A 12,842-nucleotide genomic window follows, 5' to 3' on the forward strand; every position below is an offset into this window, starting at 1 on the left:
GGATAATAATATTATTGAAGAGCAATAAACATTTAATATTAAAGAGTACTGAAATAAATGATCTATAATAATATTCTTACCAATAAGAATTAATAATCTTCCAATTAAAATTTTTTCTATCTAAATATAAAAATATTAATAAATTTTATTATATGTATATAACAAGTATAAAAAGAATTTTTCAAAAATATTAGTATGCATATAAAATATAATTAATCACTTAGTTCAATAAATTCGTCCATATTTAGTTATAAATAAATATGTTAGATATAATTTTAGAAATTTAACAGTTTATAAAAATTATGTATCTTTGCCACCGGATATCTCATTCCACTACTTAAATTACTAGTCCAGCCAGATTAAAGAAAATAAATAAATAAATTATTAGTCCAGTTATAGTCATATAAATGTGTTTTAGAAGTGAAATAATGTAATTACAGAAAAGAAAAACAGAGAAAACAAAAATAATTTATTTGAGGATATTTAGTTTAATTGTTGCAAGAAAAATTAGAAATCGGATCGGATGTATTGATTTAAATGCGACGCCAAATTATTGGGCCGAACAACAAGTGGCAGGCGGTGGCGGTGGTGGCGTCACGACAGCCAATAGAAGGAAAGTAGCCTGGAGATTGTAAATAAAAAGTGAAGAATATTACCAGAAAAAACTCAGGGGAAAGAAATAACTCATGTTTGGTCGGATGGTCGGTGGTGCTGATTGCCATTTTTGGAAGCAATGTATCTGATCTGATCTCATGCTACTGCACCCTGATTCTCGTCTGCAATTATATGATTTCAGCTGTCAGAATAATCGAGCAGATTCTATGATTATAAATTATTCTATTTCGGAGGGATCAGAATTTATGTAATATTTTAATATTTTTAGAATTAATATTTTTAATAATTTATATATAAATTTATTAATATTGTTGATGCTATAGCTAAAAAATTATTAATGTAGTGTAAGTTATTTATGATTTTATTATTATCTTATTTTACTTTTTATCAGCTTTTATTCGGTATTGGTTACATTAATTTTATAAAATTTAAAGAGAATTTGAAGAAAGAAAAAATATTTAATTTTTTAATTTTAATTATTCTTATCTAATTTGAATGATTTAACAATATTAAAAAATTATATACTTTACTATCTCTATAAAATTGATTTTGCAACAAACATATTATGTTTGAAACTCAATCACTAAAATTACTAATAACATAATTCTCATGGCACTGAAGTATAAAATATAAACCGCTTGTGTCAAAAGATTAAACCAAAATTCTAAGCTTCTCTCTCTCTCTCTTCTTAATGATTCTCAACAATGCCTAATTTCACATTTCACCCTCACTTCAAATATAGTACAATCTCCATAAATTAATATTTGATAAATTAATAACCTCGACTAAATAATAATTTTCTCTGGTCCCAACTTGGGCCAATGGAATAAAATAATAATCTCGCCAAATTTATAAGATAATAATTTTTTAAAAATTTCTTAAGGCCCATCGTAAATATAAAATAATAATTTATTAAATACATATGTACGTACATGCATGTATTGCATTTTAAACCACATAATTTCTAGAATTAGCTCTGATACAATGCACCATCGTCAATCATGCAGCTAGAATATCAAACTCCATTGAAACCACCATCGACTTGCCAGGTGTTCTCAAAGGGTACTGAATGAGGATAGACGTACTATCACCATGCCTCCTTCGCATCCTGCACCTGCTCCTGAACCATTGCATGAAAATATGTATGGTCTGAATACAAAAGTTTTCTAACCGCCAAGATGTCGATGTAACAAGCATAAAAAAATACCCATCCTACCTGTTGTGGCATGTGCTACAGTACTAGACCCAGTCTCATATCATCATCAATAATTTTATGGAGCATTAATTTCATACACAGCTCCTTCTGCAACAACTACAGCTTCAAATATTCCTACACAATCTCAACTCAACCCATTTCCTAACCCATTAAGCTTTATGGTAGGTCCTTCTATACCATCGTTCTCAGTCCCTTTTCCTTGTCAGGTCCATTCACACAGTGGCTAAACCTACTCTCACGCCTTTTCGGCTTTCTCCTATAATATTTTGACTTACAATTGACGCAGACACCATTAGATATAATGTTGCCATTATTTTTGCATCCTCTATTTCAGTCCCCTTTTCCGACAACTTTTTATAATTTTTCTCAGTCGAGTATAATGCCAACAGATACATATGCCACTTTGATTGATGTCGGAGATGTCAATACTAATGCAGATGGTTGCAACGTTGTCGATGATGTTAAACTTATTCATGATGCTCTTCAACCAATTCAATCGCACGATCCTTCTTTCATTGAGATGGATACTACACGTACGAATGCTCGAAGAGCCAGAGAACTAAGATCAAATGTCCGCAGAAAACGTTGTAGCATATAAATACTGATATAATGTATGTACTTGATTATTTTATTGTAATAATTAAATTTAATTTAATTAGTTATTTTAGAACTTTCTTAATATATGAATGCTAGTAGAAAATTTGTGGGATACAAAATAATTATCTTAATTTGTGTAATAACTAATTTCAATTTAATAGTTTTTTTTTAGTATCTAATCATGTCGTGTAATAATTTATTTTAAATATATTTTTTCGTTTTGAATTTATGTCTTCATTATGTATAATAATTTTAATTTAATCACGTATTATAATATATTTTTTATAAATAAAATTATTAAAATTTATTAAAATTATTACCTATTTGCTAGTTGAATAGTGGACATGGTATTTTTTTTAAACTACAGGTTTTTTTTTTTTTCTTTTCACATTTGAAACTTATCAACCATTTGAATTGATGGATATATATTTTTTTTATTTGAAACATGTCCGCCGTTTAAATTAGTGGACATTTTCTTTTTTACATTTGAAATTTATTCGCTACTTGAATTGGTAGATATGTTCGTTTTTTAAATTTTTACCTCAGTATGTCCACCGATTGGAGTGATAGACTGTCCCTATTCGCCAGTTCAATTTGAGAACAGTACAGTCCGTCACTTTCACTAATGGATAGTATCCAAGTATTTAAAATTTCATCTCAAATTGAGAATTACTTCTGAAATTATTTAAAAACAAAATTTACTTAATTTTTTACTTAAATTGAGATTTTTTTTTCTAAAATACCCTAATTAAAAAAAAGTCCCAATTTTCGAGTATTACACGGAAAGAAAACTTAAGCTCCGAAAACATAACACAGGATTTCAAACTTTGAATTTTGTAGGGAGTCCAAATTCATCGTCCCTTCCGCTGAAAGCACGTGAAAGAATTAGCCTTAAAATAATTATATTCAAATGTAGCGAACATGTTAAACAAGAAATCAAATTGACTATTAACAAACTTTGGCATGAATTATCATAAATATAAAAAGTCATTTTTCTATTTTGTCAACTCTTGAATTCAAGATGATTGTTCAAATGTTACAACAATATCCATTTCCTTTTTTCATAGAATTCATGCAACATCTATATATAAATTTAGAAATATTAATTTTTTTTCAATATGTGATAAATATAATTTTTCTTTTAATATATGTATTTAATAAATAATTTAGACAGATATACTATATTATATTGTTTTACATATTTTATTAACTAATAAACTAGTTTTTAATTAAATAATTATTCTAATCATAAAATATAATATTTTAATTAATCACATCAATTAATAAGAAAGTTTCCAAATTATATAATAACTTAGCATGATAATTATATTTGTAATATTAAATCAATAAATAAAACTTTCAAAAAAGCCAATTAACAAATATTATAGAATAATTCTCATGTTTATTTGCATTAATAAAATTTAAAACATTAGAAATATTATTAAGAAACTCATTTAAGAATATTTTAAAATTATTGTTATTTTAACAATATGAAAGATAATTAAAAACGTTGAGAATTTTATAAGTTTCCTAAAAACTCGGATATATATTTTTATTTAAGTTTAAAGAATTATATACAGAAAAGAGAAAGGCCAACCAAATGGGATAAACAAAGGCCACACAAATGGGGAAAAGAAAGGATAAAAGAATAAGAAAAATGAAATGTAGACTTATGCATAAAAAGAGACGCGTGCAAGTATAGAATTATTGAACGAAAAGACAATGAATATGATAAAGGGCTACCCTACCCACAAAACTCATGCAACTGAAAAGCCAATAAAATAATAAACGACATAAGCTTGAAAGCCAAGATGCCATAAGCACTAATAATTCCGGTCGTGCTCACATGTAATAATCTATTATTTGTAGAATTCTCTCATTAGTTTTTATTTTTTTTTTTGTCTTTGCCTGTATGATGAAGTTGGCTGTTTTTAATGGCTATAAGACAAGTGAATTGGGTATCAGTGGACTTTCCCATTTGAATTCCTCCTTGAAACTTAGTGCTTGACATTTCAAATTCTGTGTTGAATTTTTTCCATTGTAAGCAGTCCCTGCGTTTCAAGGGTTGTTCTCACTAGGTTCCTAATTACTGACAGCTATACCATGGAGATGTTCAATTCAACAGAAACTAAAACAGATTTTACTGTTTACTTTGTCACAATCATCCTTATGGAGAGAATGAAAAAGATTAGAGAATATGTAAGTGCCGCTACTCACTGGGCATCTTTTTGAGTCATGTACAGGGGAAGTAAAGTGGCGTAATTCCCTGTTCTCATAGTTTGGAGAAGTAACATGTCTATTTAACTATTTACAAGTTTCTACAAGAAAGGCCTCATTCTGCCTTGCTTGCGAATGCTGCATTTACATGCTTGAGATTTTGATTTAAGTTTTCCAGTCGAAAATATTTTGAATTGCAACAGATGGCACCCGAGTTGCATTCGGCGGTGTGCATCTTGAAGATTTGAGAGTGAATTGTTTATAATGCGTCCTTCAATAATATTTACACCAGATGGCTTGATGAGGTGCGGTAGATCTCATCAGCACAGGCAGTGGAAACATACACAGAATTTAGCAGTGAGCTGTGGGTCTGACCATAAAATAAGTAAACTAATTCTCCTGCTAATAGCCATATTAAAACACGAATCCACGTGCCACCCCTGTCAACTCAAGTATGAGAGCAATGGTCAGACTTCAAATATGGATAGGTAGTTTTTGCTGAATTGAGCTCAGTTTATGTACCATAAAGTAGAATACTCACCCCAGATTAACTAATAAGTAGGTGTTGACAAGGATGCAAGCAACAGGTAGGAACGGAACAAAAGGGCAAACAAAACCTGGAAAAAAGGTTAGAAAAGTCATGGTCTTGATCATTTCTTCATGGGTATAAAAAGCTTTTAAGTCCATATATAAGATATTTGGTAACACAGAGAAACAACGGATTCACTTAGTAGCAGAGAAACCATTTATCATGCCTGCTTGTAACCCTTTCCCAAAAACTAGTACTCATTGTTAAATAAATAAAAAAATTTCTAGCCCCCTAAACTTCAATTCATTAATTCACCATTTAGTTTGAAGAACACAGTCAGAAGATCTTTAAAGCGGTTGTTTTGATTAACGAACTTGCAATTGGACATAATTAGTATGGCGTACAGCCTCAATCCATCTCAACATGGTATGACATAAATTTGAAAATACCTCCTGTGTGTCCAAAGCTGTGCCTTGCATTATCCTGAGATATGCAAGCTAGGACAACCAAACTGCACAACAGAAGCGCTCCACCCACCGTACACAATGCGAAGCGCAGAAGGCTAGTAGAACCAAACATTAAAAGGTTATGAAACCACACTTCATTGCACAGTAACGTAAAGCATGTCATAATTGTAAACCACAATTCAACTAACTGAATTCCATTTTTCTTCTCTTGTAAATTTTTGGCCGGATAAGAATATGGCATGCGCATTGATTGTTTTATGCATGTTAAGCACTTAAAAAAACACACTGCTTCACACTAAGCAGACTGCAGGTGAGCTAGGCCTACTAAGTTATGGTTTTCTCTAATTATTTATACACTTGCTTTTCTTATTGTGCGTGCATGCATTTAGTATCAATTGCATATCCTGGCTCTAAATGTATTTTTTTATTAGGAGAATAATTTCATCTTTCATGAAATATTAGGAGAAACATTTGAATTAACACCAGACCATATAACAGCAAAAGGTTTTCGGAGTTATGCAGATGCATAATTCCTGACTCCAAGTATTTTGGATGAGGCAAAATTAAAGTGAAAGATACTCATTTCAACTTTAGTAAATCTAGGAACCAAGAAGCAAATGTTGTTTGATTGAATAGAGTAGAAATGTCTAGCTGTAGTCATTCTCGGTACTGAGATTAAATGATAGGAAAAGGAGGAGATAATGGAGAGGATATTGTTGAAAGAATTGTGGCAGAATGGATGAAGGTAACATTATGCTTTCTGGTAGGAGGTGACGGAGAAGAAAAAGAAATATATTCATCAAACAATTTAAATCAAGTGAGAATGTTAAGTTAAAAGTACAAAAACACAAGACAGAATTGGAGTAGAAATGCTTGGATTTACACAAAGATGGTGGCACTTTTTGCAGGTTAACAATATCCAATATAGACTTCTGGATATACTGGTTTCAGATTGCGCATAGATTCTGTTAGGAGCGAGAAAAAGAAGAATTCAACTAAAGATAACATGTGCTCAAGTAGTTAAGAACTATTTACTAATGTAACAGCCCTGCTCGAAAGATTGGCACTAAACAATGTAGGAAGGATAGAAAAAAAAAAAAGCATGTGACAACTAATTCAATATAAGCATACAGGTGCAAGGGTTTGTAATTGATAATAAACCTCGGAAGAATTTCAAATGAAGCTGCAGATGTAAGTACAATAACCCCTATGCATACAATTGTTATACTCCAAGCTGCAATTTTCCTTCTCTTCTGTTGATTTTCTTCATCTGTATAGTTGACATGAAGCCAAAAACAACTGATATCAATTTGAAATATTATAAAGTTGGTCCAGAGATTTTTAAAATATTAGAAGCTGAATTACAGGTATCCCTGAATTAGAAGAAAAATCACAAAATAACCAAACAACAAATGCAGCTTTCATTCTCAACGTAAAATCCATAAGATAGGGTACATTTTTTAAAGAGAGAAACCTATCATTTAATCTGCATGGCAATGGAAAAGACATGCAAATGACCGAACCAATTTTGGGCATCCTGTTTCTGTTAATCATCATACACTATCATTCATTTAACCTACTTCTGTTTACTCAGTTGTTCCTATTTGATCGACAAGGCTCCCTTCTTCACAAAGTGGACATACATAACCAGAAGCCAAGTCAAGGCCATCCTGTTTTCTCCATTAGACTGTCTTACAACCATTACAGATGATGAACTGCATGACCAGCTAGGTCGACTAACTCTTAACTAAATACATGCTAGATCTCCAAATTATTGCCCCATGCCTGCATAATTGCAAGATATGAAATTGCTGTAGGTCAATCAGTGTCATCAATTATCCATTGAGGATATCAAGGGTGCTTTCCTACACTATGATTCTCACTTAGTTGCTTCCATTATTAAAATAAAAGTTTCATTATAACAAAGCAGTTCAACAAAAATTTACATGTCTAATAACAAAAGAATATAAAGATTTGCACTATTAGACTTTTCAAATGGATTTACAACAGTGATTCTATGTTTAATTTACTTATTTAATGCAGAAATAAAAAAAGTTCACATGCCTAATTTCCAGGGGGTTAATATAAAGCCCCACACCACATGGCACTTCCATAGAGCTTACAAGTTACAAGAGCTATAGCCTTCTTTTCATTTGCCACTCTAGCTCTCAAAATTTTCCACCAAAGTCAGATACATATTATGCCACCAATTACAAACTGGTTTGTACTCACGTGATGTCATGTTGTGTTTAATCAACACACAATATGGATCCTTGGATGGAAAATTTCCATTCCGCATAAGAAGGACACCACTACCATTATTGGAATATCCATTTACTTTGCAGTATAAGTTTTTTCAGTCATATATCTTAGTTTGTTAGCCATCAGCCCTTATTGTTCATAACAACAAAATTTATGCTTTTGTCAAGCTGTGCATGTTAAGGAACTCTGAAATCATGCTCAAGCAAAAGAATGCAAGAGTAGGAACATAACAAGGTTAGAAAGTCATTATCAGCCACATGACATTGAAGTAGTACCTTGAGCCATGTGTTTCTGAAGAAAAGGATGTGCCATTGATGTCTCTCCTTTGTCAAGCAAACATTGCCTGCTTTCCCAGTAATTTATGGAATCCATCAAGTTTTGACTGGCAGCTTCCTGAATATCACCACTGGATTGCAGTAACACTGAATCAATTGATTCATGAAGAGAAGATGGGAGTGGCACCTCATCTGGTGGAACGTATCTAAGTATCAGGACTGAAACTGCAACAGCAGTGAATGCAAGAAGGGTACCCACACTAACCTGTACCGAAAATAAAAATAAAAATAGGAAAATCCACATTACTATATTTTTATAATTAGGTGATCATGTTCATGTATAAGCTGTGTCCTTTCAAACAAAACATCTCCAGGTCAAACACTTCACTTACCATCCCTGCTAACTGTGAAACATCCATAAAAAAAGCCAGGGCTGCAGCTAGGATACCAATTACTATTGTGCTCTTCACTGGTACTTGGGTGTGTTCATTAATGTCTGAGAAAAATGATGGCAACAATCCATCTCTAGCCATTGCCATAAACATCCGGGGCTGGAAAAAAGTGAAAAGTAAATAATCACTGATAAAGCTTATATAAACCATTTTCAAAATGAACTTAAAGTAAAGTACAAGATCTTATGTATAGACACCTTGCTAAGTAGCAAAAGGACATACTCATTAAGTTTAAAATCGCATCTCCATATTTATTGGAGAAATCCCCAAAAAAAGAGAAAAAACTTAGACAGGGGACTACAGGGTGGATGATGGAACTTCTGCACTTATCACAGTTTTAAGAGAAGTTCCCCAAAGATTACAAAAAAAAAAGTGACACTATCTCACTGTAAAGTGAATAACAACTATTCTATACCAAATAAGAAATAAGCAATTATACACCTGTGGAAGAAGTGAACCCATTAAGCTTGCACAGAGAGCTGTTACTGCCCCAGTTGTAATCACATACCTGCAAAAAGAGAGGTTAAAAATGAAGCTGCAAACAATATGAAGACTCAAAGATGCAAGTTAATGGAAAATGTCAAGCTTACACTGCCCACTGCATCCCGTGAGAAGCAAATGCTGTAGAGATAGGAGTGTCTGGATCCAGTGCAAAGTATGGCACCAAGCCAACAATAATGACAGACACAAGCATGTACAAAATGCAACATAGAGATAGAGAAATTCCTATTCCTAGGGGCAAATCTCGCTGGGGATTTTTCACCTGTCATGATGATTAAAAGAATGATGATAAGGTTCAAAAGCTAAGAAGTTTTTTAGTTGTGGACCAACATGGTATGAGACAAGCTGATGAGGTTCAATTAAATTTGTAATTTTGCAAAGATTTATAAATAAGAGATTGCTACTGGAAATCCTATTCTGCATTCTCATTTATTTCCTTTTCCACTTATAACAACGACTCGCTAATCAGTCCACATGCAAAAAGTTACCTCTTCTGCTGTGCTAGCAACAACATCAAAACCAATGAATGAAAAGAACACTACTGCAGATCCTGCAAGCATCCCATTTAAACCAAGAGGAAAATACCTATAAAATAAAAAGAGAATAGGGGTGAAACAGACCACTAGCGTCATATACAGCTAGAAAAATATTACAATCATACAATAATTACCCACTAGGAAGTTCATATCCAACCCAGTTAGTCTTGAAAGCCAAATATCCGCCCACTATTATGATGAAAAGCATCCCGCAAATATTCACTGTTGTAACAATGGCTTGGGCAAATGAACTCTGTAGATAAAGAACCAAATGAATTAAAAGAAATATTAGCAAGCCTACTCAAAAGAGTAATGTTACAGACAGTTTAATAGAGGAAAGAGTAAATTACCTCCTTGATTCCCAAGCACAGAAGTACAGTGACAATGAGAACCAAGACTGCAGCAGATGGATCTACAACAATACCAACCCCAGGGATTGTCTGGCGAGCCAAATACAGAGGCAGCTTATCCTGACCTCCAAAAAAGAGGGCCTGAAATAAGTGATACAGCATACAAAGGCTCAGCATAAAAGCAATGAAATGGACAGTTAAAAGAATAAACACAGAACATATGACCTTTATGCTTGTGAGTTGTGGGCTAGAAAGATTTGGAAAAAAGATAATTAAAAAAAAAACCATCAAATAAAGCTTTGCTCAAAAAGATATAAGAGGAAAGCAAGTGAGCATTAAAGATGACAACTATCTACTTCACCAGATTTGGAGTTAGGCCACGAGCAATAGCAGAGCCACCAATAGTATATTCCAGAATCAATGCCCACCCAACCAACCAAGCAGCACTGCAAGAGACAGCAGCGGTCAAGTTACTGACGAGGCATACCGAAACACATAGATAAAAGTTGGTTAACTTTATCAAGTTTATCTTTTAGTCTTCACAAGATTCTTGATTATAAGTTCTTATTTATTTATTCATAGGAAGTAATAGATTAATAAAAATCATCCATGAAACCTATAGCACAATTCTAGACTGAGTTTTCGTAAACCTTCAATTTTTTGAATCTTAAACTTGTAATATTTAAACTTTAGCTTGCATATCCATCACCCAGTGCCAGCATAAGAATTAAGTCCAATCTAAGATCGAAAGCTTGGATTATCAAATAACTTAAAGTTTACCCTTCTCCTATGCAGATGTATGTGTAATGATAGGCACTCCCAGCAGATGGGCACCGACATGCAAGTTCTGCATAACAAAATGCTGAGAGAGCCGCCGCTATTCCAGCAATGAGGAATGAAATAGTAAGAGCTGGTCCTGTTTGCTCTCTAGCAACAGTTCCAACAAGAATATATACTCCAGCTCCAATTGTTGCTCCTACTCCTGAATACAAGAAATACAAATGGCGCAACCATTAATTGCACAAACTTTATCCCAAGCATAGTTGGAAGCTTGGAATTAAATGAAGTGGGAGCGTACCATACACTAATCAACTAATATCTAAGTTCGCCAAATAATCATGGCAGAAGTAAACCGTGGTATATAATTCTTATAATTAGCAAGAAGCAGAACAAATGGATCCTAGTATAGCATTTTGCCTACCATGATTAGATAATTTATAACCACACACACAAAAATTATTTAACAGACATAAAATAATCTCTTAAACACAATCCTAAACAGTACTTTCAGCTCCTTTACAACAAATATAACAAATAAAGAAGCAGGAAGTGCATGGGTTCACAGAAATTGCCGAAATGCATATCAAATCCATTATGTGTTTCAAATAGGCGATTAAAAAAAAAGAAACAGATTAGAACTTTTGGCTCGAAGCTATAAGCCCGGTCCCAGACTGGGCAAGTTTAAGAAGAAATAAGCTTATTACCAATGGCAATGAGGTCAATAACAGAGAGTCTCTTAGCCAACTGTTGGCTACCCTCTCTCTTGAGAAGAACAGAATCAACGTGCTTTCTCCTAATAAAACTCCTCAACCCCCAATAACCCTTTGCAGCAACACTACCACCATTGTTTTGCATATCAACAATCACACCCATCAACCAAAACACCGAAATTTGTCTTCTCTATCTAACCCTTTTTGAGACAATAAAAAAATTAAAAGCAAGAAAAGTTGGTAATGGTATATAATCAATTTGAGATGAAATCCATATTCTTAATCTTCATGAATTTGGGACGAGAAAATCCAAACTATAATTGGAGGAAATACAGTACGGCAGGTAAAGGTGCTCTTTTATTTTATTATTATCTTGGGTAAGGACAATTAACAGATATTTCATTAAATAATCTGAAACTGAATCATCCACAAACATCAGCAAGATTCATTGTCTTCTGTTTTCTTTCTTTTTTCCTCGTCTTCTTTAACAAAGTGCTATTTTTATCTTATCGGGCCTGAGTTATTTATCTAAACCCGGTCGAGCAATCGGGCCTATCTCTTTATCCGGAATCCTATTATTTTTTCATTAGGCAAGGGTGATGATATTGCCCCGCCTTATTTTGCTAATGCGAGATTTTAAATTTTTTATTTAATTTAAAAATTATTGTACTCGTAATAAAATCAAGTCATTAAGTCAAATAAAATTAACTAATAATCATATAAAATAATTTCATATTTGATTTTATATTCATTATATTAAACCTTTTATTCTATTTTTTTTACCATTATATTATTGTTTGCAGCATTTTTATTTTTTAATCCTCTCAATAAGTCATAAATGTTTTTAAAGATAGTCATTATTAAAAGTACAAATAATTTTTTAATTTTAAATTAAAATAAATAAGAAACAATTTGCTTTATTCTAATTGAAACAAATTAAATTATAAAGCAGATTGGAGTTTGTAAAAAATATTATTTCATATCATAAATCATATTAAAAATAAAAATATATCTATAATAAAAGAAAAATTAAAAATAATATAAAATCTATATGTATACATAATTTACTAGAGAAAATAAATATAACACTTATTTTTTAATATTAAATAAATAATTTAAGTAAATAAAATTTTTCAAAGACAAACTAAAAGATTATGTTCTTTATTAAGTGAACAAGAATCATGGACTAGTAATTCTTTTTATAAATTTATTGATAAATAAAATTATTTTTTTTATATTAAATGAAGTTTTTAGTTTGGCCTTAACAAAATAGAGTGTGGCAATAACCCACCACCCATTTTAAACTTTTGAATTAATAAATTTATTTCATTCAAC

At 31.9% G+C, this 12,842-nt stretch overlaps 1 protein-coding gene across 1 annotated transcript; it reads right to left on the reverse strand.

The window, feature by feature from the left end:
• Positions 1-4,624: 4,624 nt before the first annotated feature.
• Positions 4,625-11,990, reverse strand: LOC8286499 (cationic amino acid transporter 4, vacuolar). The gene is made up of 14 exons (XM_002525645.4): positions 11,502-11,990; positions 10,798-10,999; positions 10,379-10,463; positions 10,018-10,158; positions 9,802-9,920; positions 9,620-9,716; positions 9,221-9,393; positions 9,072-9,138; positions 8,571-8,729; positions 8,179-8,443; positions 6,803-6,911; positions 5,624-5,736; positions 5,187-5,262; positions 4,625-5,085 (listed from the first exon to the last, which is right to left on the reverse strand). The coding sequence occupies exons 1-14, from the start codon at positions 11,668-11,670 to the stop codon at positions 4,929-4,931; spliced, it is 1,932 nt and encodes a 643-aa protein (XP_002525691.2). The 5' UTR covers positions 11,671-11,990; the 3' UTR covers positions 4,625-4,928.
• Positions 11,991-12,842: the final 852 nt, after the last annotated feature.

The sequence above is a fragment of the Ricinus communis genome, chromosome 10 (genome assembly GCF_019578655.1).
Source record: "Ricinus communis isolate WT05 ecotype wild-type chromosome 10, ASM1957865v1, whole genome shotgun sequence".
NCBI lineage: Eukaryota > Viridiplantae > Streptophyta > Magnoliopsida > Malpighiales > Euphorbiaceae > Ricinus > Ricinus communis.